We start from the raw sequence: 26524 nt of genomic DNA on the forward strand, positions 1-26524 counted from the left end.
ACATTCAGTCCGGCTAGGAGTTCCAAAGAGACCAGAGGCTTGGAAGAGACTTGCTGAGATAGGTCACTTCCTCATCACTTGTCCTTGACCATTAGCCTTTTTCATAAATCAAGTTTCACGCCCTCCCTCTGCTGGAGCCTTCAGACCCCGGAAGGGTCAGCCCAGGGCCAGGCTGACCCTGTGTAGAGCTGACTCGCTCAGTGCTTTGGAGCTGTGGCCGCGCTCACCTTTTGTTTAGCACGTACAGAGCTAGCGAATGCCTCTGTGAACTGGCCTTGAGAAAGTTTTACAAAATCCACAGTCTAGATTTTCTCTTGTACTCTATTTGCTTTTTATGTTGCAAGAATGTGGCCCAACAGCCTCCACACCCAGATGACTCAGCCCCAGCTTTAACAGTGTTGTTTTGCAGCCTTCCCAGGGCAGGGCCTCCGCGGTAATGAAATGTTGGCCAGGTGCTCGTTGAGTCGGGAGCTGGCACAGCAGTTAAGAAACGCTCCCTACAGGCCGGCCGAGGGAAAGGGAAGGTGGATCTTTGTCCTTGCCCCAGCAGATCAGCCACTCTTGGCCTTCCACAGCCTAGGAGGTTAAGTCAGAGGCCAGGAAGGATGCACATGGTGGGATTGCCTTCGGACGGAGTTGGCCAACTGGCTTCCTCTTACGTTGAGAAAGTGACAGTTGATATCCGCCCAGGGGTTGTATGAAGAAGCTTATCTAACTTTTAGCCAGTTGGCTTTCGATGTGTGGGACATACAAGTGCTCAAAAAAAAAAAAAGAAAGAAAGAAAGAAAGAAAGCAAGCAAGCAAAGAAAAAAGAAAAACCACCACACAAACAAATAAACCAAACAAGCAAAGATTGACTATTAAGCTTCTGAGGGCAAAATGAAGAGCATGTATAACACATATGTTTATTTATATTTATATATGATATATAATTAGAAATTCAAAGGTTCTCAGAAACCTGGCTAAAAAAGAGATGAAAGAGAAAAAGAGATCACTGTGTTCTAGAGCCATGGCAAAAGGCCAAACATTAGATAAATGGCCACAGAACAGACATTAAAGAATTATCTTTAAACGTATGCTTCTCTTTGGAAAGGAATTGTTTAGGGACAATGTATGCCTTAATCACTACTGTTACTAAATTTGTAAACCTTAACGGATGCATACTCTTTGGTAAAGATTACCAGACATTAAAAATTCAGGCCTCCTTGCAAAAATGCAAACACATTCTATTTATTAATGGTCTGTAACAAAAGCAGACTTAAACAACAATTACTTTTATGAAAAGAGATTAAATCCAAGCACAATTCACAATTCATGCATTCACCAATGATTCCTCTGTTTGCTGCATGTTGTCTATGAATCATCTGACATGAAACAGCTGTAAAGGCCTCTCTACTCTAAGGAGGTGATGGGCGCTGCCAGGAACTGCACCCTAGTTTGTGGTCTAGTGGTTGACAGAATTTGCATAATACATGTTCCTGCCATCTGAGCTTATCCTGCAGGGTGACCATCCAGCCCTGAAATGGCCATAGTTTGGGCTGGCTCTGGCCCCAACAGGAAGTATAAGCCTGCTGGTTGCTGGTGCCAGAGTGTCGCCTGACTCCTGGCCACACTCATAGGATGGTTTATATTATTTTGCTCAGAGGAGGACCTTTTAATTTGACATAATTTCAATCTTACAGAAAAATTGCAAGAACAGTACAAGGAATTTCTACAATCTTTTATCTAGAGTCACCAACTGTTTGCCCTTTTTGCCTTATCATTCTCTCTCTCTCTCTCTCTCTATCTATGTAGAGATAGATAGAGAGATAGATATAATTTCTTTAGCTGGGCATGGTGGCTCACTCCTGGAATCCCAGTATCTCAGGAGACTGAGGCAGGAGGATCGCTTGAGGCCAGGAGTTTGAGACCAGCCTAGGTAACATACTGAGACCCCATCTCTACAAAAAATTGAAAAATTAGCTGGGCATGGTGGTGTGTGTCTGTAGTCCCAGATACTCAGGAAGCTGAGGAAGGAGGATCTCTTGAGCCCAGGAATTCAAGGCTGCAATGAGCTACAATTGTGCCATTGCACTCCAGCCTGGGGAACAGAGTGAGACCCTGTCTCTAAAAATAAATAAATAAATAAAAATAAATTTTAAAAATTTCTTTAATGGTTCTTACTAAATCATTTTAGAGTAAGTTGGAGATAGGGTGTCTCTTTACCTCTAAAAACTTCAGTGTGCATTTTCCAAGAACAAAGACATTCTCTTACCTACCCACAGTATAGTTAACACAATCAGGAAATTAAGCATCAATATAGTACTACTATCTATTTCATCAATTGCCCTAACAAGATTCTTTTTTTCTCCTATGCCCAAAATCAAATCCAAGATCACATAGCATTTTTTATTTTTATTGATTTATTTTTTTGAGACAGGGTTCCACTTTGTTGCCCTAGGCTGGATGGAGTGCAGTGGTGCAATCATACCTCACTGCAGCCTTGAACTCCTGGCCTTAAACGATCCTCCTGTCTCAGCCTCCTGAAGTGCTGGGATTACAGGTGTGAGCCACTGTGCCCAGACACACACAACATTTAGTTCCTGGGTCTATTGATTTTCTTTCTCCAAGCATCTTAATAGGATGCACATGATATTGGATATTAGTTTATACCAATCCAGTGATGTTAGGTTTGATGACTTGATCAAAGTGGTGAGGGCCACTGTGAAGTTATTATTTTTTTCTTTGTAATTAACAAGTGATTTGTGGGAGTCTGGGTGCAGTGGCTCATACCTACAATGTCGTTCCAGAATAACACAATTTATCAAAGACAGTTTCATAAAAAGGCACAACTCCTCAGGATTTGGCAAATAGTGCCCTGTCTATCCCTGCTTGATGCCTGGATTCTGGGCCACGCCTGGCCCTCTGTTCCTAAATCTTGCTTCTTTATTCCAGCTTGGGGATGGTTACAGTCCTCCCTTCCAGGGACAGCCTGAGCCAGGAGCTGGTGAGGCTTTCTCACAAGGGTACCTTGTGAGCATGACTGTGATAGACAGGAACCATGTGTCTTGTGGGTGTTTAGCAAATGTGAAACCACTCAGCCCACCACCAAGATGTAGCAACTGACCAGCGTTGGAGGACAAGCAGAGAAGGTGGGTGGCCCCTAGGCACCCTGTAAATGCTTATGAATAATTCCCTTTCAGCAGCACTAAGGTTAGCAAGAACTATACGGTGTAGGTTAGAAACCAAGGCAAGGCCTTAGAACCAGGAAGTTACACCCATGTTAATATTTAGAGAGCAGTGGGGTTGTTGTAGCTGACTTTCCAGGCTCCTCAGTGAAAAGGGTTGGTGTGGCTCAATCACAAGCGCTTCTGAAAAGGCTTTTTGACCTGGAGGCACTTAGCTCCACCCTCCATGTTGGCCCTTGACTGTATTAGCAGTTTAATAAGCAGTTGCTTGTTCTGTGTCTTTTGTGGCCTTGGATTCCCCCCAACAAGGCTAAAAGCTCCTTGAGGGAGGTGACGGTGTTGTGCATCTTTCTGTTTTCCTCCTGTCTCAGCACCAGCTCCCTACCAGGTGACCAGGAAATGTCCAGTAGATACTTCTGAACTGAATTAAGGGTCTTGTTTCCATTGCATCTGAGTTCCTAGTGCAGTACCAAGCGCAGAGTAGGCACTCAAATTGGCTGAATAAATCATAAACTAATTCCACTAACTTGTTGCTGAATCAACGTGTTATCCCTTTCAGGAGTCTGCACTTTAGAAGAAGATGATGAATGGGCAATGCTTTATATAACCCAAGCAGAATTGGCCTAATAGTCGATTTATGGGCAACGGGAAGCTTGGATGAGATGGACATTTATGAGCAGGGGCTCTTTGTTGCCCCACCAGTCATGCTACATCACCTGTTACTCTTCCCCGGAGGTCCTCAGAGTTTGGGCTATTAAGGGGTCATTGTATTCTCCTGATGGATGCTTTTGCTCTCAACCTGTCCTGGCTTTTCTTTCCCCCATTCAATTTTCATTTGTTTCCTTTGGCCCAACAGCAAATCGGCTGTAGTGCTTTCTTCTAAAGAGCACTGTAGACACCATCACCTCTTGCTAGGGTTTCCTAGTAGCGAGCTGTCTAAACTTTCTGCTTTTACCCCTCTAGCAAAGACCGTGGAGGCAAGACGGGTGAAGACACCAGCAGGCAGGTAACCAGGGCTCTGTAGGACTGGATCTCTTGGACAGGCAAGATCCATTCCAGGATTTGGTTCCAACTCTGTAGCTCCTGCATTCACTCAGGTGCCCAGCTGTGTAGGTTCTGCCCCTGCCTGCCTCCTGCTGCTGTGGGGACCCAGGTGTGGCCCTTACTGACACTTACCTAGATTATTTTAACCATCTACTTCCTAATGAGTCTACCTGCTGCTGGTTTTGGTAAGATGTAAAACTATGTAGCCATGATCCCAGATTTATGATTAGCCTCTTCTGGGGCCACCGCGGGACCCACCAGTCCCTGAGAGATATATGCAGGGGACAAGGCCCAGGAAACAGACCACTTAGTATTCCACACAGAACTCCGTCCCAACAAGCTGGACTGGGCCACAGGTGAACAGGCGTTCTCGTTTGGATCTAAGGCTAATAACTGTCGCTCAACCTTGCCTTCAATTAGAATCATCTGGGGAACTTTAAAAACTACCAATATCCAGTCTCCACTCCCTGAGTGCTTGACTTAATTAGACTGGGATGAGGCGTAAGCATGTTTCTTCCTCCCTCTGAAATGAAATTTCCTATAAGCACAAAAGCACTTATGTCCGAAATAAGCTACAAGTTCATCAGTATATTTTTATATATCATTACAAATTTCTATTACAGTTTTAATTGTTATAAAATGACCCACAGATTGAGATACATATTTAACTATTCACCTGCCATCTGTTGATCATTTAGTTTGTTTCTGATTTTTAGCTACTATAAAAGGAACCATAATGAGAGCAATTGTCACATAAATTTTCCTTTGTTGAGGTTTTTTCATATTTCAATAGGATAAATTCCCAGAAGTTTTATTGCTGAGCAAAACAGTATTTTAGACTCTTAGTATTGTCAAATTGCTTTTTAAAAGGTTCTTAAACCAATTTACACTCATTCCAGAATGGATGAAATTTTCTATTTATCCAGCATTGGATATTTGCTAACATAACAAAACATTTATTCTATACTTCAGTGTACATGTCTATACAGTCATGAGCTGCACAAATGACATTTTGGTCAACAATGGACTACATAAACAAAGGTGGTCCCAGAAGATTAGAATGGAGCTGAAAAATTCCCATTGTCTAGTGATGTCATAGCTGTCGTAATGTCATAGCTTAATGCATTAACTTTTCTATGTTTAGATGTACAAATACTTACCATTGCATTACAGTTGCCTATAGTATTCAGTACAGTAACATGCTGTACAGGTTTGTAGTCTGGAAGCAACAGGCTGTAACCTATAGCCTAGGTGTGTAATAGGCTACACCATCTAGGATTGTGCAAGTACACTCTATGGGGTCACACAACAAAATCGCTTAACTACGCATTTCTTAGAACACGTCCCCATCATTAGTGACATGTGACTATATTTGAGGCTTACATATTTTAAAAAAGCTCTCCAGGCAATTCTAAGGAGTCTGGGTGGAGAACAACATAGGCTGCACTGAAAGTCGGCCAAGTACTGTGGCCTCTTTTCCTCAGCCCCTGGAGATCTTTGCTCCAATGGCAAAAGGCCCAGAAAAAGAACCCCAAGGAAATGAGCACCAAGGGAAAGAGGAGGTTTCTTCCTAAGGCCTATGGCCAAGCTGGTCCAAGCCGTCCCCTCTGGACTTTCCTAGGCAGGGGCTCTTCTCCAGCTGCTTGGGACTGGAAGTCACCCAAAAGGAACCAAGAGCACATGACCCCAGTGAGGGAAAACAAAATTAAAAAAAAGACCCGTGCTGCATAATCAGAAACTTGGCGCTCCTCTCCCCACTCTCAGAGAGTTTGCTTCTCAGTCCTTGGGCCTGACTCACAGAAGCTTCTGGCTGTGCTGACAACCCCCGTCGAGTGTGTTTCATCCGTACCCCACCCCCACAGCCTTTGTGGGGAAGGACTGTTGGGGCATCATAAATGATGTAGAAATGAATAGGGCATAATTGCAAAGTCCCCCTCACCTCCCATTTCCACTCCCTTGGCCCAGAGATAACCTGGTAATAGTTTATGCTTCTATACCTCTTCTATCAGAGTTTATCAACTCTGGAGTGTGAGACTCTGTGTGTGTGTGTGTGTGTGTGTGTATGTGCGTGTGTGTGCATATTACAGACTGTTTTAAGCCATAAGTGGGATCATGCTGTATATTGTTTCCTCCAACTCGCCTTTATCATTGAACAATATAGCATAGACTTCTTTCCATGGTAGTTAACACAGAGCTGCCTCATTCTTTTACGTGGCTGTGTGATAACCCATGGTATATGAAGACATCACATAATTTACCACTTCCTGTTGCTGGATGCTTCACTTGTTTCCCATTTTGCTCACTCTCTCTCTCTCTCTCTCTTTTTTTTTTTTTGAGACAGAGTAAGACTCTGTCACTCCAGCTAAAGTGTGGTGATATCATCATAGCTTGGTGAAACCTCAAACTCCTGGGCTTGAGCAATCCTTCTGCCTCAGCCTCCTGAATAGCTGGGACTACAGGTGTGCGCCACCGTGCCCGGCTAATTTTTCCATTTTTTGTAGAAATGGGGGTCTTGCTTTTGCTCAGGCTGGTCTTGAACTCCTGACCTCAAGCAATCTTCCTACCTCAGCCTCCCAGAGTGCTAAGATTACAGGTGTGAGCCACCATGCCCAGTCTCCTTTTCTCTCTCTTTTTAAAAAATAATTTTTAAAAAAATTTTTTAGAGACAGGGTCTTGCTCTGTTGTCCTGGCTGGAGTGCAATGGTGTGATGGTAGTTTACTATAGCTTGGAACTTCTAGGCTCAAGTGATCCTTCTGCCTCAGCCTCCAGAGTAGCTAGGACTACACGTGTGTGCCACCACACCTGGCTAATTTCTTTAATTTTTTTGTAGAGATGGGGTCTCACTGTATTGCCCAGGCTGGTCTCAAATGATCCTCCCATCTCAGCCTCCCAGAGTGCTGGGATTATAGGCATTAGCCATCACACCTGACTCCATTTTTCTCTTTAACAATGACGTTTAAATGAACACCTTTGTGAATTTGACTTTGTGCCATCTACCTTGCTTTGAGTATTGCCACTGCCAGAAAAGTCCTGGTGTTGGGCTCCAATATGCAAGCAAACCCCAAGGAATCTCTGCTGCCCCCAGGACTCCTTTAGACACTGGAAGAATGGCAACCGGGTTCAGTCCTGGCTCTGCTCCCACTCTGTGGTCCTGCTGTTGTGGTTGCAGCACACCTTATGGCCCAGCCTGCCAGAGCTCTGACAAACACACCATATCATGGAAAGGTGCATAAAGTATAGTCATGTACTCCCATGTCCCTCTGACCCCTTGCAAGGAAGGAGAGAGGGCCAATGCCTCTAAATGCAGTCTAGCTGGAGAAAGTGTAAAAATGGACATCTATCAAAGCATGCTCAGGATTCTCACTCTTTTGCCTGTGGGATGGGTTGTGGGACTGAAGAAGCAGAGAATCACTGACAGAAGACACAAGGAGCTCAAGTGGTGGTAGAAACACCCCAAAGCAGCAGAGGGAGCAAGGGAGTGGGCGGGGGGTGGTGTCCTGGACCAAACATCAGCCAGTGCTGTTGTACTTTTGTCCTGTAAGATTTTCAAGCACCTTGGTCCTGCAAGAAGCAGTAAGCGCTAATGAGGAGCAGGTGTACTCTGGGAAACAGGAAATCTGGCTCTATTTATGACTTCACGAGGGCCTGCCATGGAATTTTGAGCAGCTTCAGTGTGCTGCTCTGTGCCCCACGGCTCTCTGGTCTGGAGGTACCATCTACACCTCTGGGATGGAGAAGTTGGGTTTCCTTGCTTTCTCTGAAAATAGTGCCATTGGCTGTTAACGGTACAGGCAGGGGAGCTCTGCCATTTGTGTGAGACGTTTGCTGCAGTTGGTCAATCCTGCTTGGATGTTTCCTTCTTCCTTACTTTCTGGACACACAGAAAGAACATATGTTCGTAGGATTGGAGGCAGGGAAGACCTTCCTGTGTGGCAGCTCTCCTAAAATGCATTCTTGCACTCACAAATGCAAAGGCAGATGTTGACCTGCTCTCCCCACCCTTCAGAAAGTCTTTGGCACATGGCGGTGAGGTCTCTGTCAGAGCAGAACAGCAAACAAGTCTGCTGTTCCTTTAATCAGGGATGAGCTAAGTTTAGGCAGTACTAAAGTTTGTTCATATAAAAGTAATTTATTTAGGCAAATCAGGAACTTAAAAACTTTTCATTGAAGTGTGACATATATACAGAAAAGTGCACATGTCATAAGTGCACAGCTTGGTGAATTTTTACAAAGTAAACTCACTACCTCAGTCAAGAAGTACAACATTAACAGCACCACAGAAAACCTCCTCATCCCCCCTGTCCAGTTACTAATCCAGTGAGGTGTAACCACTAATCTGACTTCTAACAACTTATATTAATTTTGCTCATTTTTGAGCTATATTTATATATATAATGTATTTGTGAAATGTATTGTGCATAGATCTTGTTCATTTATTCTCATTATTTACGATATTCCATTATATAAGTATACCACAATTTATCCATTCTATGTTGGTAGAATTTTGAGTTGTCTTGGCTATTACAAATTATGCTGCTATGAACAATCTTGCCCACATCTTTTGGTGCTCGTGTGTATGGATTTCTGTTGGGCATATTCCTAAACGTAGAATTTCTAGGTCACCATGTACGCACACATTCAGCTTTGGTGGGCACTGGGAGTAGCAGTGTACAGAGTTAGGATGTATTTTTGATAGAGGAAAGAGTACCTGGCCCCAGGCTTCGGATCTCTTCCCAGGTATGGCTTATAGGGAGCCAAAGTAAACCACTTACCCTCTGTGTTTCCCCAACTATATATATATATATATTTTTTTTTTTTTTTGAGAGAGAGTCTCGCTTTGTTGCCCGGGCTAGAGTGAGTGCCGTGGCGTCAGCCTAGCTCACAGCAACCTCAAACTCCTGGGATTAAGCGATCCTACTGCCTCAGCCTCCCGAGTAGCTGGGACTACAGGCATGCGCCACCATGCCCGGCTAATTTTTTCTATATATATTTAAGTTGGCCAGATAATTTCTTTCTATTTTTAGTAGAGACAGGGTCTCGCTCTTGCTCAGGCTGGTCTCAAACTCCTGACCTCGAGCGATCCACCCGCCTCGGCCTCCCAGAGTGCTAGGATTACAGGCGTGAGCCACCGCGCCCAGCCTGTTTCCCCAACTATAAATTGGAAATAATTAGTGCCTCTCTGTTACTTACTGTGGGACAGGAAAGCCCTCTGCAAAGACGCACACTGCACAAAAGTAAGCTGTCATTAAAACAGAAGCAGAAGAGGGAGTTTTTAATTATTAATGAGAACTAAAGCATAACTATACTTACATGAGTTTCCATTTCCAATTAAGAATCCACATATTAGATTAACTGCTCTGCTAGGCAGCATTGTATTGCCAGAGGAGTCTGCAGTATCATTCCCTCTAACCCAGATGCAATGGCAACCTTCCAAACCTGTCCTCTCTTTTTCTCTACAAGATTCCTCAACTGCCTGGAGGTCCAGGGTTGCTCCCAGTTTCTTCTCTCGGTTGCCAAATGCCCCAGCTTTCCTTCCCCCAGCACCAGCTTGGATTTCCCTGATCTGGAAACACTGGTTGGGCTCTGCCTGGTTGGATCAGCCATAACACACCAGGGAAGCCAAAGTACAAAATCAGGCCAAGTCTTCTTGCGTTTTTGAACGTGAAGTTTAAGTACTGTCAAGGAAGTGCTTTGGTGCCTCAGTGAAACTGAAAGTTCACCAGCATTTATGCTACCAAAGGTTGTCCTAAACTCAATCACAGGCTGTAAAAAATCATAATTAATTGAAAGTAGTGTTACAATCTCTTTCATCCTATTGGTTCCTATGCAGACAGTTACACAAGCAGGAGGCAGTGCCCTCTTCTGGTCAATGCCACACGTGCATGGCTGTGGCTAAAACGACTTGCCAAATCACAGGATTGGTTTTTCACCTGGGGTAGGCTTATCTCAGGGTTATCATCAGTCCTGAGTAAATCCCTTTTGGGGAATCCATCTTCCCTTTTCTCTTCAAAAAAGAAACCTGTGATGGTTAATTTTATGTGTCAACATGGTTAGGCTATGGTGCCCAGGTGTTTGGTTTGGTTTGGTCTAAATGTTACTGTAAAGATTTTTTTCAAAATATGATGAATATTTAAATCAGTAGACTTTGAGTAAAGCAGATCTCCCTCCATAATGTGGGTTGGCCTCATCTAATTGGTTGAAAGCCTTAAGAACAGAGACTGAGATTTCCTGAAAAAAGCAATTCTTCCTAAAGACTGCAATATAGAAACCCTGCCTGAGTTTCCAGGCTGCAGATTTTGGACTTAAGACGGCAACACTAATTCTTCCCTGACTTTCTAGCATGCTGGCCTGCTCTGCAGATTCCAGATTTACCAGCCCCCACAACTGGGTGAGCCAATCCTTAAAATAAATCTGTGTGTGTGTGTGTGTGTGTGTGTGTGTGTGTGTTTGTATTCTATTAATTCTGTTTCTCTGGAGAATCTTGACTAATATAAAACTCAACTCCAAAACCTATTTTATATCAGTGACATCTTGTTTATTTTTTGAGACAGAGTTTTGCTCTGTTGCCCAGGCTAGAGTCCTGTGGCATCAGCCTAACCCACAGCAACCTCAAACTCCTGGGCTCAAGTGATCCTCATGCCTCAGCCTCCCAAGTAGCTGGGACTACAGGTGTGTGCCACCATGGCTGGCTAATTTTTTCTATTTTTAGTAGAGACGGGGTCTCACTCTTGCTGAGGCTAGTTTCTAACTCCTGACATCTAAGGGATCCTCCCGCCTCGGCCTCCCAAAGTGCTAGAATTACAGACGTGAGCCACCGCGCCCAGCCATTGACAACTTATTTAAATAAACATTAAGGGACATAAAATATAGTATTTGACCATCTGAATTCCAGTTTAAGTCCCAGCCACACCCTGATGACTAGTTTCATGAACTTAATCATGCTTAGCCTTGATGTCTTCATTTGTGTAAAGGAGAAAATAGTATTTACTGATTAGGCTGTTGTGAAGATTAAATAAGAGAAAACATGTGCTTAGAATAGTGTCTGGCTCACAGTAAGTACTCAATAAATGTTAATTGTTATTATAATATTAAAGTTATTGAGGGAAGCTGCCGCAGAAGGGTAATTTACAGAGTGAGGAAGGGTAGCTAGTTTAGTTCACTTTCCTCCCCAAACTCTCAAGCACAGCCATTCTCTGTGTCTCACCACAACCTGCTCCTGGGGATATTATAAAGCCATTTCTTGTAAAGCATCCTGCCTCTTCCCATACAAACCAATCAAGAGTAAAAATATGGGTTCCAAATTGAGAACTAAGTTGTAGATGAAACTATTATTATATCGTAAAAGCAAAGTTCAGCAAATCTTGGTAGTCATTTAAAATAGTAAAATTACTTAAGTCTTAATTTGGGACTTCCATACGATTTAATCCTCACTCTACACAACTTTTTGTAAGCAATTTAATGAGGAATTTTTTTTGCTTTCTAACAATTTATTCATAGAATGACTTTTGCAAGATGATTTGGTTGGTCAAAACCTACTTTTACATCTAGCCAAATGGTTACTTCTAGTTGGAGCGATTTTGGTTTTTGTATTTTCTTTTTTCATATTATGTTGCCTTCAGCGATCCACCAGAAGGACTCACAAGACTCAGTAGCAAGTTATATACTCACTGCTAAGATTTATTATAGCAAAATGTACCCAACAAAAACCACAGGAAAAAGATATGCATCAATTGGGTCTAAAAGGGTTCAACACAGGCTTCCAATGTCCTTCCTTGTTTGAAGCCACACAGGTGTGCTCTAGCAGTTAACTACAGGGACAGGTGTGGAATGTCTTTGTGGAAGCCTGTCTGAGTCTCAGAGTCCAAGGCTTTTATGGGGAGCTGGTCACGTAAGTAAATCCTGCTGTGTAACCATCCATGGCAACCCAAACTCAGCACCCTAATAATGAACCAGGTGCACATCATCAATCTTGATGTTTATGGAAGCAACCTGACAAACCAGTGTGGCATGGTCCACTGCTCCAGGTGTCTATAACAAAATCATCAATCACTAACATGAAAAAAACACTCTAAGTGCTACATTGCCAGTGTTTGGCCCAGGGTTAATTGCGGATCCCCTGGAGACATCAAGGTGTAAGCAACCCGACCTGCTGTGTTAACTCTTTCCTCACAGTCTATATATTTGTTTGGTTGTTTCATTTTTGAGACAGTCTCACTCTCTCACTAGGGCTAGAGTGCAGGGGTGTCATCACAGCTCACTGCAACCTCAAACTCCTGGGCACAAGTGATTCTTCTGCCTCAGCCTCCCAAATAGCTGGGACTACAGGTGCTCGCCACTAGGCCTGGCTAATTTTTGTTTCTATTTTCAGTTGCATGCCTAATTTTTTTCTATTTTTAGTAGAGACAGGGTCTCACTCTTGCTCAGGCTCATCTTGAACTCCTGAGCTCAAACAATCCGCCCACCTCAGCCTCCCAGAGTGCTAGGATTACAGGCGTGAGCCACCGCGCCCGGCCGAACGGACCAAAGTTATTCAATCAGTTTCTCTTTTGGGGTTAATCCAGGAATAATGCCCCATGCCCTAAACAGGACAGTGCTGAGCCTAATTCTTCCACAAATGGCTTAAAGACTACTGCATCGTCAGGCTCTTTGAAAGATATTAAGATTATAAAAAGGAGACTTCCTCTCCTACCAAGCTGGAAACACATACCTAATAGAACCCCAGGGAACCCAGATCTCTATGCAAAGAATCTCCCTCATATGGTTACCCGGAAGGGTCATGGGATTCTAAAGACTTGACACTGAGTTTATCAGAGCCATCTGTACTTGTGGATGGAAGAACATCTAACTTAATCCAGTGGACGGAATACAGGAACAGAAATAGAGCTAATCATAGTCCTGCTTCAGATTGAGCTCAGATGTTGTGTCCTCTGGTGAGCTTTCCTGGGCTCCCACACACTAGGTTACACTTTATTCCCCTCTACTTATCACACGTGTACTTAATATTATTTATTGATGTCTCTTCCACCAGCTTGTGAGCCACATGACAGCAGAAACTGTTTAACTAGTTCACTATTGAATTCCCTGCATGTGGCAGAATAAGCAGTGAAACAATACCAGTTGAATGACTGAAATCTAGGTGCTGAAATATTTTTGCTCATTTATTTAGGGCTCTTCTGTCTTCCTTTGCCCTAGGTCAAAGTCTTCTCAACTCCCTTGGTCCAAAGCTCAGATCCTCCTATTCTCATTCCAACAAATGCCTCTCTTATCTACTCCCTGATCCTAGTAGTACTTGACATCACTGGACACAGGCTAAATCTGGAGCAAATGAGCCTGGGAAAGTAGTGCTCTCCTTTTAAACACGAGGTGTTCAGAGCTGTTAGTGGGCCTGAGACTCTATAATGAATAGCTCCTGTGTACTCCCGAAGCCCAGCCAGAAGGGACAGCGCAGCCGTGGGCAGCGACGAGGCACGCTGTGTTCGCAGGCAAGCAGCTGACGTCAGTGGGGGTGATGCGTGGTGAGCTGTCCCAGGGTGGAGCCGTTCTCTGGAAAGCTGGGAACGCGGCTGCTCAGAGGCAGGATTGTTACACTGGGTTTGCTCGTTTCCCAGACAGAGCGCTGGCCTGCCCCTCATCTCCTGCCGAGACTTCCCCACATGCCCAGGGCTGGGGCTTGCTATTTCCCTAACCCATTTTCGGGGTTAACTGCTTTCAAATCGTATCAATTTGATTCAGAAAATATGGCCAGGCACAAAGTAGCTTGAAGTAAGGACAGACTTCCTCTTGGACTCTCCTTCTCTGAGACAGGTCTTTTTCTGAAGTGCCTTGAAGTACTAAAGGTGCCCTGCGTCATAAAGGGCAAAGGACAGGGCTCTGCATTCCACAGACTTCAACTTTTACCCCTTGCTGATGTTGTGAGGACTCAGTGACAATGTGATTAAAGCCCTTGGGTAAAGGGCGGGGCTGAGAGGGCATTGCTAAGAACGAGTAAAGACAAAAACATCACTAGTGATCAACAAATGGTAGCTGTGTAACTATTAGGTGCTCCTTGGGGATCCTCAGAGTAACCCGTGCCTCCTGCATCAGTAACATCACGTGAAGTGGATGAAAATGCCTGTTCGCTTTGTTTCCTCTTAGGCCTAAAACAATGCCTTCCAGTCCCATGATCTCATACATGATGTCAGGCACCAAGTGCTTCACGTGGATTACTTCATTTCATTCTCATAACCTGTGCAGTTAGGCAGTATTGTAATCCCCATTTTACAGCTGCGTAACTCAAGACACCACAAGGTTAAGTAACTTATCCGTGTGCTGTATCTGGTAGGTGGTGGGGCTAGGATGTAAACATGCTGGCTAGGTTCCAGAAACTGTGCTCTACCCCTCTGTGCCAAACTGCCTCAACCCTCACTCTAGTTATTAATAGCTTTTTCTTATTTTTCTCCACTTACTCTAATATCGCAGTGAAAAATACCATCCCTATTCTGTCCTGTGTGTGGGGGATTATATTTATTCCGTGATTCTTTTTGTACTGGAGCAACACAATGCCTCACACAATTGAGTGCCTTGCAGTCACCTCTCCATTTGTCCAGTGCTGGGTTTGGCAAGCTGGGTTTATGACCCAATTACGCTTTTACAAAAACATCTCTTGGTGCCATTGTCAGACTGGATACTGGACTAAGTGGACCACTGGGAAGACCCTTTATGCTCTTGTGTTCTTACAACCATCTGTTTCCTAAAGCAATTGAGACTTTCAGCTATTAGCATAAAGGGAAACAACGGACTCTAGGCTCGGCCTCATGCTACTGTTATACTACATGTTCAGGAATCAGTCACCACTGGGCTTAGGCCTGCCTGCCCACCTCAAAGAGAGTCTGAGTAAAACTGAGGTTTCCTTTCAATACTAGGTGCTCAGGTGCCATATGCTTTTAAAAACCATGCAAACTGTACATACAAAAGAATAGTACATATCTTTGGGGCTGAATAAGTAGAATGAATATTCATGTATAGCTACCACCCCACTTGATAGAATATTACCAGACTCTGTCCCATCCTCTGTATACATTTCCCCAGTGCAGCTCTCTCTCAATCCCGTCCCTGAAAAGCTAATACGCTTTTCATTATATTAATACACAGAGTATGAGTTGAGAGTGATAATTTTCTGATGAATACTGTACATCAGATGTAATTCCTCAGTGCTTGTTATGAAAGGTGCTGACAGCAAATGGATATTCAAACTTGTATTTTGAGGTTTCACTTTTTATGCAAACTGATGTTAGTGAGCTGCTTTTTTTTTTTTTTTTTTTGAGACAAGGCCTTGTTCTGTCACCCAGGCTGGAATACAGTTATCTGATCATAGTGCACTGCAGCCTCCAACTCCTGAGAGCTCAAGTGATCCTCCTGCCTCAGTCTTCTGACTAGCTGGGACTACAAGTGTGCACTGCCATGTCTTGCTACTTTTAAAATTTTTTGTAAAGCCTATTGCCCAGGTTGGTCTTGAACTTGTGGCTTCAAGCAATCCTCCCATCTCGGCCTCCCAAAGTGCCAGGATTACAGGCGTGAGCCACTGGGCCTGCCAGTGAGCTGCTTTTGATTCTAGTTTTACAACCATGGTGCTGCAGCCTAATAGTGTGCTGAGAACAGATGTGTCACTAAATTGTGGTCAGTGTGCAAAATTAATTTTTGCCACAAATTGGGGGCACGTACTTTTATGGCACTGACTGCCAGAATGTTAAGATGAACAGGTGCTGCAGATGAGGAAGAGCAGATGCAAATGGCAAGAGTGAAGAGGCAACTATATCATGAAGCCAGAACCAAGGACAAATTGTCTCCTGTAACATGCAAGAACTTCGCTGTGCAAATATGTGGGAGAACTTGGATGTGCTACTCAAACAGCCTGATGGATACTAGTGTGGTAACCCCTGAGGCATTTAATCCTCACAGGAGAGCCACATGTTCTAGCCTTCAAAAATCTGCCTCAAACACCAAGAAGTTGACAAATATTACTCCAGCCAATACATATTTCTGAAATGGTTTAACAGCTTTTTGCTATTTATTCCCTGCCATTAAAATACCCTATGAAACAATAATTTCACTGCCCCCTGTCCCTCTACCATTATTGTGAATGAGAAACATGTAATGTGAGTGTTGGCCCAGGGCTGGAGGAAATGAAGTACAATTCTGCCACAGATTTGGTAATGTTTGTATGCAGTAGCCAGTGAGACCCCCCCACCCCCCAAAAAAAATTGGACATAGTTTTTGGTGCCACTCAGTTTATGAGGGTATTAAGTTGGGAAAAGACTTGGAGCTTTAAGGGAAATTGCATTCTGACTTGGGGAAAAAAAGACACAATTGAGGCCATGAGACAGAAATCCTTGGAAAGATGCCCCCAAACATAGGAAAACTTATTCCCATCCCTCCTCCTCTATCTAGCTCCTCTATCCTAAAAGGCATGACTTCCTGTTCCAGGGCTGGAATGTGCTCTCTGCTTGCCATTGGGATTTACTGAAGATAATGTGCCTGCAATGGGAAGTGACTTGGATATTTTTCTTCACATTTATCAGATGCAGTATGGGTAGCACCCGAAATAATATAGGTGTCTCTCCATATCCGCAGGGGATGATTCCAGGGCCGCTGTGGATATCAAAATCCAAGGATGCTCAAGTCCCTGATATAAAATGTTGTAGTATTTGCATACAATTTATGTAATCCTCCTGTATACTTATCTCTAGATTACTTATAATACCTAATATAATATCAATGTTATACAAACAGCTGTTACACTCTATTTTCTATTTGTGTTATTTTTTTTTTCAGAATTATTTTCCATCCAGGGTTGGTTGAATCTGCAGATGCAGAACCTGTGGTTATGGAGGGCCGACCGAATTCGTGAATGAAGAGTTAACATCTATGCTAGAACATGTTTTTTTGGACAAGTGTCTTCTCTCAGGAAATAAACAGAAAACCTTCACTGGCACTCTTTTTTATTGAATTTAGGATAACCATATAATTTATCCTTAAAACCAGGACACATTTGAGAATGCAAAGGGGGTGCTATTAATAATTATGCCTGGAAAATATAAACCAGAATTGTTTCAGACAAACTAGTATATATGACCACTTACTTATAGTGCAACCTTGGTGTTTGATAAATATTATCACACTGTATAACTTTGAACCCTCCTGAATTTTATAAAAAAGGAACATTCATATAGAAATACTATGTTAGATGTGCATTCTTTCTGTTATGATAATTTACTAAACACATCTCTTTGGCTAGAGGGAAGGAAGAATGTTGTTTTTTCCCTCATGGTACTTTGAGCATTAAGTTTTACAGATGAGGTAAGTGAGCACAGGAAGCTAATTGATTGCCCCAAATCACACTCCAGAGCTGAGCTCAAAGCTCAAAATAAAAACTCTGCCCCATGAATACCTAAAGCTGTGCTGCTCACTGAACCACGAAGGGCTGGCTTCTAGAATTTGATCAGATTTCTACTATGGATCCACCAGAGGTGGAGACTTGTTACCACCTTTTAGACAAGAAATATTGCAAAGTTTATAAAACAACTTTTCCTAGTTCACATTAATCCTCTTCATCACACTTCTATAAAATGCCTGAGTGAGAGTCCTAATCATTAGTCTTTTTGTACAGATTTCTTTGAGCATTCAAGAACGGATCCAGGTATTCATTAAGTGTAGTACTCGGGATTTTGTGTGTTGCAGTAACTAAGCAACAGTTAAGATGTTTTAACTTAGCATGTCCTGCATTGGCACATTTAAAAAAAGAACTGTCTTGCCATACTTGGCAGAACCTCCCTCTGACTCTCCCACCCTCTGTCCAGTTCCTGTACATCTTGGCTCCCCAGCCACCGCTAACAGAGGCCTCTTCTGTCCCAGCTGCTCTGACAGCCTTGGCCTAGCCCTCACCACTGCAGGGCAGCCGGATGCCCATCGTGTCTCCAGCAATTGGTAACTGCACAAAGGCTGGACCTGAAACCGGTAGTTTCATTATCCACTACTTTTTTCTTTTTGAGACAGGGGCTAGCTCTGTTACCTGGGCTAGAGTGTAGTGGCATCATCAGAGCTCACTGCAGCCTCAAACTCCTGGGCTCCAGTGATCCTCCTGCCTACAGGATTACGGGAGCACACCACCACACCAGGCTAATTTTTCTATTTTTTGTAGAGATGGGGTCTTGCTCTTACTCAGACTGGTCTTGAACTCCTGGCCTCAAGCTGTAGAGTAGGACTAAAACAATATTTTAGTTTGTTTGATGGTGACTTGTTTTTTGCTCTTAGCTAACAGCCAAATTCCGCTTCTGTACACAAAGCTTGCTTGCTTATTGCTTGATTATGATAAAGAGCTAAAACCATGCTCAAATGCAGTTAAAAAAAAAACAAAAAAAACCGCACCGCATGTGGCTTCCTGATAGGGAGGCCGGCTGTGCAGGGCGAGTGTCCTTGGGGAGAGAATCTCCTGGGAGGGAATCTCTTGGGAAAGAGTCTCTTATCGGAAATAACTAGCAACAGACTCCAGCAAAAAAAGTATAAAAGCTTTGTTTTTACCCCAGGGCGAGGTCCTGGTTCGTAAAGAGACCACTGCGTTGGTGCTCTGGGACTTGGACCCTAGCTTGAGCTAGTAAATAAAACTCCTTTGCCTTTGCAGCCTCAGTGACTCTGTCTTTCTGTTCCCGGGGCCGAGGGGAACCGACTCTAACAAAGCGATCCTCCCGCCTTGGCCTCCCAAAGTGCTACGATTAAAGTCATGAGTCATGCACCTGGCCCATTCAGTACTTTTTATAACAATTCTCACATCAATATCTTAAATCTATCATAACTAGTACACCTTTGAACATTGTTTGCCTTTGTTTATGAAAACACAACTTTAAGTGACTTTCTAGGTGTAGTTCTGGAAGCAGAACTGCAGCACTCAGGCAACCATGATAGGAACACATAATACAGAGAACTTGTTCTTAGGAAAACATTTGTTAGGGCAAAAACTTTGATATAAGCCACACTCAGGATTCTAATCCCAGTTTCACTATGTATGAACTATGTGATTTCTATAACCTCTTTGCCTTAGTTTCATCGTTTATAAAATGGGGTAAGAACTGTACTTGTCTTAGAGGTTTGTTGTGAGGTTTATATGGGATAATGCAATGTAAGTTGTTCAATAGTGTCAGTCAACAAGACATGATATTTCTGTCTCCTAGATTTTATGTCTCTCAAAGGCAGGAGGGGTATTGAGTTGAATAAGCAATAGTACGAAAAGTATACATAAAAGCTACCATTATTAGCTCTCAGGAAATGAAGGTAGTTAAGAAGTAGGACAAGGCCGGGTGAGGTGGCTCACGCCTTGTAATCCTAGCACTCTGGGAGGCTGAGGTGGGAGGACTGCTTGAGGTCAGGAGTTCGAGACCAGCCTTAGCAAGAGCGAGACCCCATCTAAAAATGGAAAGAAATTATCTGGACAACTAAAAATATGTACAGAAAAAATTAGCCGGGCATGGTGGTGCACGCCTGTAGTCCCAGCTACTCGGGAGGCTGAGGCAGTGGGATCGCTTAAGCCCAGGAGTTTGAGGTTGCTGTGAGCTAGGCTGACAAGAGGGTACTCACTCTAGCCCGGGCAACAGAGCGAGACTCTGTCTCAAAAAAAAAAAAAAAAAAAAAAAGGAAGTAGGACAATACATGAAGCAGCTCAACTTACTTTGGCCTTTTCATCTAGAAAGTTAACCAGTTGACCATTATCTTAAAAAAACAGTTTCCCCACAGTTTAAGAATCTACTCAGTGACGTCTTAAAAGGACAAGAACAAGTCAGGGGGTCTTGTGGAAGAGAAAATACAAACGAACCACATAAAAGGGCACTGGATGCCTGAGCAAAATATGGTAAGTAACTTGGTGTGTAAAAGACAGAAGAGCTAGTTCCATATGACTTTGGGAATTTACTTAACCTCTTTTAAACTTGGTTTCCTTATCTCTAAAAAGAGGCCTTTTAATCTTTTAAAAATGCCAGTCTAAATGACCATTAAATATCTGACATACAACATAATCACAGCAAAAACTTTTTTTTTTTTTTTTTGAGACAGAGTCTCCCTCTGTTGCCCGGGTTGGAGTGAGTGCCGTGGCGTCAGCCTAGCTCACAGCAACCTCAAACTCCTGGGCTTAAGCGATCCTACTGCCTCAGCCTCCCGAGTAGCTGGGACTACAGGCATGCGCCACCATGCCCGGCTAATTTTTTCTATATATATTTTTTTAGTTGGCCAGATAATTTCTTTCTATTTTTAGTAGAGATGGGGTCTCTCTCTTGTTCAGGCTGGTCTTGAACTCCTGACCTCGAGCAATCCTCCCGCTTTGGCCTCCCAGAGTGCTAGGAATACAGGTGTGAGCCACTGCGCCCGGCCAGCAGCAAAAACTTAAATGTTCAATTTCTTCTTCTGTTATGTGATGCTACCACCAAGCATGGCTTAGAATCCCAGATGGCTCGCCTGAGAGTCTATTACTTGGGAAGTTAAGACTATGATCTAAGCAAACCTCAACTAGGAGACGTGGTTATCTACAATAGCAGTTTTTAAAATCTAAAAGCAACAAATCTTCCCCAAACAACTTATCAGTAAGTAAAACACATAATGTGGCAGAGTGGAATTGCTGTAGTGAAGGCAGCAGGGAAGAGGGAGACTAAGCTCTACAAGCTCTAACCACTCTCTTCTCAGCTCGGGAACCCCAGAGCACAACACAGTGTGAAAACAAATTACTTAAATGCCACAGGGATAAACACTATGGGATGGCTCAAATCTTCTGGCATTAGAATTCTATTGCATGTCTTGTTTGAAATCAGTAAGCTAACAGGATTCTCCTTTGCTTTAGAGATGTGTTGCCTAAGGATTGGTGCTAAGAGTGTGGATATGGTGGTAAAAAAGGAACTGCGTAGGTCAGGTAGGTAACTCAGGATAGCACAATCAGAGCATTCTCACTGCACAAAAGGAAAAAAAGGAAATGGCCCTGCTCCAAAAGGGTCTTATATTTCACTATTTCATAGCTCCATTTTAGGTGCATACTTTCAGGGGGTATGGAATAAAACATCAAAAATAATTTAAGAATTTACAGTTGCATTTTTTCAATTATAAAGCAAGAAGTAGAAAGTAAACTGTACTGCAAATTATTCATTCATTCACACCCTCACTCACACTAGGGTTCCAAGAAAGGCTAGCAAACCTCCTGGGGAAAGAAAATGGTAAAGTACACCAAGTTTAATAATGTGACCCTCACTAAATGCACAGTAGTTATGGCAAAAGCAGAACTATTTTTTCATAACAGAAAGCGGGGATAGTGGCAGCAAGGCCAGATAGGCAAGGTTCCCTGACTTTGTATATACAGATAACCTGGTTACAAAGAGTAGCCTGGCCTTGAAGAAAGAGGAGGAAATCATCACAATGGACGTCATGTTGCTGAAAGAGGCTTTGTGGAGGAAGGGTTGTTTCTAGGCAGCCTATTTAAATTCCTTAGTGAATGCGGGTCATGTGTAAAGAGGTATCTCAGGCCCCTTTTTTTTCTTTCTTTGTAACAACAAAATTGCAATTAATTAGGCTCTGGACTGCTCAGAGAAGCCCAGAACTGGGCCTAAAGAATAAAATACATGAAAAACCTGTGAAACCATGAAAATACATTTTTTAAAAAAAGTTTTCAGGTATAATACACAAAGCAAACAAGTTTATCTTAAAAAATATCAAGTATCACATCCATAGCCTACTCCTAATTAAAATTACTTCTTAAAGCAACATTTGTCTTTGTTTACAAATACAGCAGCAGGTGATAAAACCTAACATTTCAAACAGATTGCTTACAGTTCATAATACAAATGTATGTGTCCCAAATCACATTTTAGGCAGTTTAACTTAAAATGCATAGACAATTACATACGTTAAATTTGTCATTATTGTCAATGAAAAATCACAATTTCAAGAAAAAAATTACAAAATATCTTTACAGAACACGCATAAGAACTCAAATTTACTTAACGGCAACAAATCAGTATCTGCTAACCAGTGACAGGCAGTGAAAGTGCCTTTATCCGGGGGTAAAGTGAAGAAGAAAAACATCCCGTTACTTTGTACACTTGAATAGTTGCACTGATCAACACTATAATTTTGGAAAACATCAATTTCTTAGTTAACAAAAAAGGTAAACCACACTTTGCCCTTTATCATGCCCAAAGGCTGGTTCTACAATTTCTACCAGCAGCAATCCTAACATGTGCAGGTAAACCAGTAATGAACAGGTATACTAATGAATTCTGCAATGTCACCCCTAGACTATAAGCCTCTCAAGGACAGGGACTCTCTGGCATCTGGCAAAGCACCTGATCAGATGTGTCTACTGAATGAATGCTTCAGATGTATTCTCTAGTCAGAAGCTTGCGTGGCATTTCAAGAGTACTGATTATTTTATTGGCAAATTTTTGTTTTACTTGGCAGAATTCTGAAAATAAAAAGAATAGTGTCTGTCTTCAATACTAAATATTGCTTTATTAAGATTAGTCTTCCCTGAAAGCCATCCATCACTTTCTATGCATAGTACAACAATTCATCAGTGTGATTCATCTGAATTTAGGCTTAGGATTTTCAAAAATGTTAACACTTAAAGGTCTGTGCTTAAGTTTAATTTCTAGGGTTTATAACCCTGATGTTTGATAAAGTTAGCTCTCTATCATTCAGAGTGAGGAAGGAGACACTGGCACTTACTGTTTAGAAGTGTAGGCAATTGACTGATAAATTAGGCAGTCTTTTAATGAAAACTCTTGAGTAGAGCAATTTTCATCTACACAGTTTCAAATGCTATACATTTGAGCACAATAGGTGGCACTAATTACTTGTGAGGTAATAGACCAGGGCAGTGACCTCTTTTCTAGAAAATATTCCAATAATACATTGTAGTGGTGTGACTTGACTGAAGCCAAAAATTCACCCCCTTTCTTCTCTGCCCCATTACTACCTCTACTGAAAACAACAAGCAAATGGATGCAGAATAAAGGAAGTTCTTGGGTAATTAAAAACGTATTGTCTATTCCTGAATAATCAATATATTACTTTGTACAAAATAGGGCTGTGGAGTCAGAGCTGTTAATAGTGTCTTCAAAAGCATGAGAACACGAGAAGGTGGCAGTCCAGGACAAACAAGCCAAGGTATTTGTAGCACTCCATGTGATTCTTTACAACTGTGTGGGAATGAGGACCTAAGGTCTAGGTTTTGATTTTTCAATTTCATTTTTGCATTTAACATTTCAAAACCTATGATTCCCACTCCAGAAACATTATTACTGAACACATCTAAACTACATCCATTAAATGGATTTAAAAATTCTTGCTCTGGGCCGGGCGCGGTGGCTCACGCCTGTAATCCTAGCACTCTGGGAGGCCGAGGCGGGTGGATCATTCGAGGTCAGGAGTTCGAGACCAGCCTGAGCAAGAGCGAGACCCCGTCTCTACTAAAAATAGAAAGAAATTATCTGGCCAACTAAAAATATATATATAGAAAAAATTAGCTGGGCACGGTGGCGCATGCCTGTAGTCCCAGCTACTCGGGAGGCTGAGGCAGTAGGATCGCTAAAGCCCAGGAGTTTGAGGTTGCTGTGAGCTAGGCTGACACCCCGGCACTCACTCCAGCCTGGGCAACAGAGCGAGACTCTGTCTCAAAAAAAAAAAAAAAAAAAAAAAAAAAAAAAAAAAAATTCTTGCTCTGAAGCCCAAATGTCAGCATATTCGTAATTTGTAGTCCCTTAATACCAAATATACTTGCTAAGAAGCAGTCTTTTCCGTGAATCAATTTCAGCCTAGCATGACTTGTTTTGAAAGCAACATTATTCTCTTGTAAAGAGGAAAAAAATGTTCTTAGATGCTCCCCATTCCTCCTCTGGAACTTTTGCCTTTCTTAACTCCATCCAGACTGAACTTAAAAATATTTCTGACTCAGAGTGGTCACAAGAATCAAGACCCACCCCCCACAATTGGAGAAATGGTGCTTTACAAAAATAAGAATATAAAAGCAAATTCTATTATCCCTTTGATTTCCATTCTTACATTAAAAAAAAAAAATCCTCCCAAATACCAGTTGTAAAGTCCTTGAAAGCAATGGGTTAAAATGGCAGTGTCATCCAGGGCACACGGGACAGTATGGGTCAACAGCCATTATACTTACTGGGAGTAGCAATCCCAAATCTTGTTTGGGATTACCTGCTAAATCCTTTAGCAACAGATTTTCTCCTACAATCAATGGACGCCACAATTACAGATTCCCAAACTTGCTACCTCTTCTTTTAGTCAAACTACATCCTCTCTAGTGTTACATTAAATATTTCATCTAAAGCCAGAGTTCTCAACTCACCGCAATGTAGGACAGCCAAAAATAACTCTAAGGAGAGATAACTTTGCTTCCATCTCACTTTTCATATCATCTTATCCTTCCACAGTTAACCGACAATTTAAGCCATAACACCTAAGGGTACCTGCCTTGTAGACTGGAGGCCACTTTGACAAAAGATTCCAAGAGTATTGTAGATAGCTATCACCTGTCTTGCAAAGAAGTTAAAGAAGAAAAGACTACTTTTGCCACTATGTAAGTGCTAACAACATTCTCCAGTCTGAAAATACCTGAACAAATTAGATTCCACTTTTGTCAATTCTTAAAGTTTGAATCTATCACCTATTCAACATAAGGGAGACACTGAATGACTCTCTCAAAGATGACCATCTGGCTTTCTTAAAAGGAGGTAGCTATCAAACCATTAAACTGGCAGCATTTGGCATTCTTGACATTTTAATTATAGCAGAAGTAAACTATTAAGTATTTTATTACTAAGCAGAAACAGAGCTCCAGCATAAATCTCTCCTATACTGGTCTGAGAAATTCACAATACATTTTAGAAACTCAATGAATACATTCAAAACCTCAAAATCTAAGAATCTGATTTAAAGATAAGGTGCCAAAAAGCTACTAGGGCTGTTTTGGTGGTTATAAACAATAACTTAATATTTAAGCAACATAGTCACACTGCTTTAAACTCAGTTGCAGAGATCTACAATTTATTATTATTTTCAGTGCGAGAGCTAGAGGGTAATTTTTTCAAAGATGGCACTCAATGCCACGTATTTACCTGTCAACAAATACAGAACTGAACTGTTAGCCATAAGCATTTTACAAATAGGTCCAGGAAACTATGCAGGAGACAACGACATAGCTTAAGCAGACTCTGAAAGACAGATATATATTTTGATTCACACTTGTACAAAGAGAACAGTCACGTCTGTATGACTTAAGGTTCTCTAAACATAACTGCTATATCTTTTTGACAGACCCACAGAGTGTGCCAGTTTTCCGTATCAGGGAGGAATCAAGGGATATGCTCCTTCTAATGGGTGGCTACAGGGAATGGTCTGGGCAGAAGAGCTGCCTCACGTTTTGTGGGAAAGCAATTCCCAGGATTTATCTAGTTTGAGACTCAGAACAAAGGAGAGAATTATTTTCTTCCTTGAGCTCTTCCCAAAACAATAAGCACATCTTATAATCCATTCTAAAGCAATACAATGCGATCACCAATTCTCTAAGAGTATAATTTTACATGCATGTTGGCCTGGATTAAAAAGAAAAAAGTTAGCTTCCATAAATGGCAGATTTTAGTGCTGTATGACCCACATGGCTAAAAATAAAACCAGCAAGTTTTTACCAAAAGCTCAAGGATATAAATGAACACTGGCTGGCTACTGAACTCAGTATCTGACAATTACTGACAGTTTTAAAATTTATATCCAAAATAAAACCTCAAGGGAACCAAGCTTATTTATCCTATAGATAGAGCAGCTCAAAGTGTTGAGGCATCATTTGTTTACATTATAATGTGATTATTTTCAAAGTTTATTTACGAGGGGAAGTGACTATAGAAAAATACTTGAAATAATTTGCCAATGAAGTTGCAGATCCTAACATATAATCTTAGACTTTTAAGTGTAATTTCATAACTTAAACAAATTGTTAATCAAAGAGCTATTCAGTATACTTAATCACTTTTTCCATGAAAACCAAATAAAAATCACATCTGAATGATTTACTTCTGTTTTCATCTGATTGTATCCATCTGATGTACTACACATCCAAGTACAAGAGGCAGTTATCTTCTCTGAGAGGTGCAAGAGTTGTTCTTTCATGAATGCCCTCTAAGAATAGTGAAACCAGCAATTTTTATATATGCATTCATGTGCATATATACGTACTTCAAAAAGCAAAGCGTCATCTCTTCGTCCATTGTTAACTTAATGGTAAGACTGCAACAGA

The 26524-nt window shown here is 42.0% G+C and overlaps 1 protein-coding gene across 2 annotated transcripts in view; it reads right to left on the reverse strand.

Annotated features, from left to right (window-relative positions):
- Positions 1-9374: 9374 nt before the first annotated feature.
- The window catches only part of MAPK1IP1L (mitogen-activated protein kinase 1 interacting protein 1 like), a 29445-nt gene continuing 12295 nt past the window's right edge, over positions 9375-26524 (reverse strand). Inside the window, exons 4-5 of one of the 2 annotated variants that reach the window (XM_045566794.1) lie at positions 26464-26514; positions 9375-9451 (exon numbers count right to left, since the gene is read on the reverse strand). In XM_045566794.1, coding sequence (XP_045422750.1) covers positions 26503-26514 — 12 coding nt within the window. In that variant the 3' untranslated portion in view covers positions 9375-9451; positions 26464-26502. Of the gene's footprint in view, positions 9452-24994; positions 26515-26524 lie in introns of those variants that run through there. The other variant, XM_045566786.1, reaches the window with a different exon arrangement.

This window comes from Lemur catta, chromosome 1, assembly GCF_020740605.2.
Source record: "Lemur catta isolate mLemCat1 chromosome 1, mLemCat1.pri, whole genome shotgun sequence".
In the NCBI taxonomy this organism is placed as follows: domain Eukaryota; kingdom Metazoa; phylum Chordata; class Mammalia; order Primates; family Lemuridae; genus Lemur; species Lemur catta.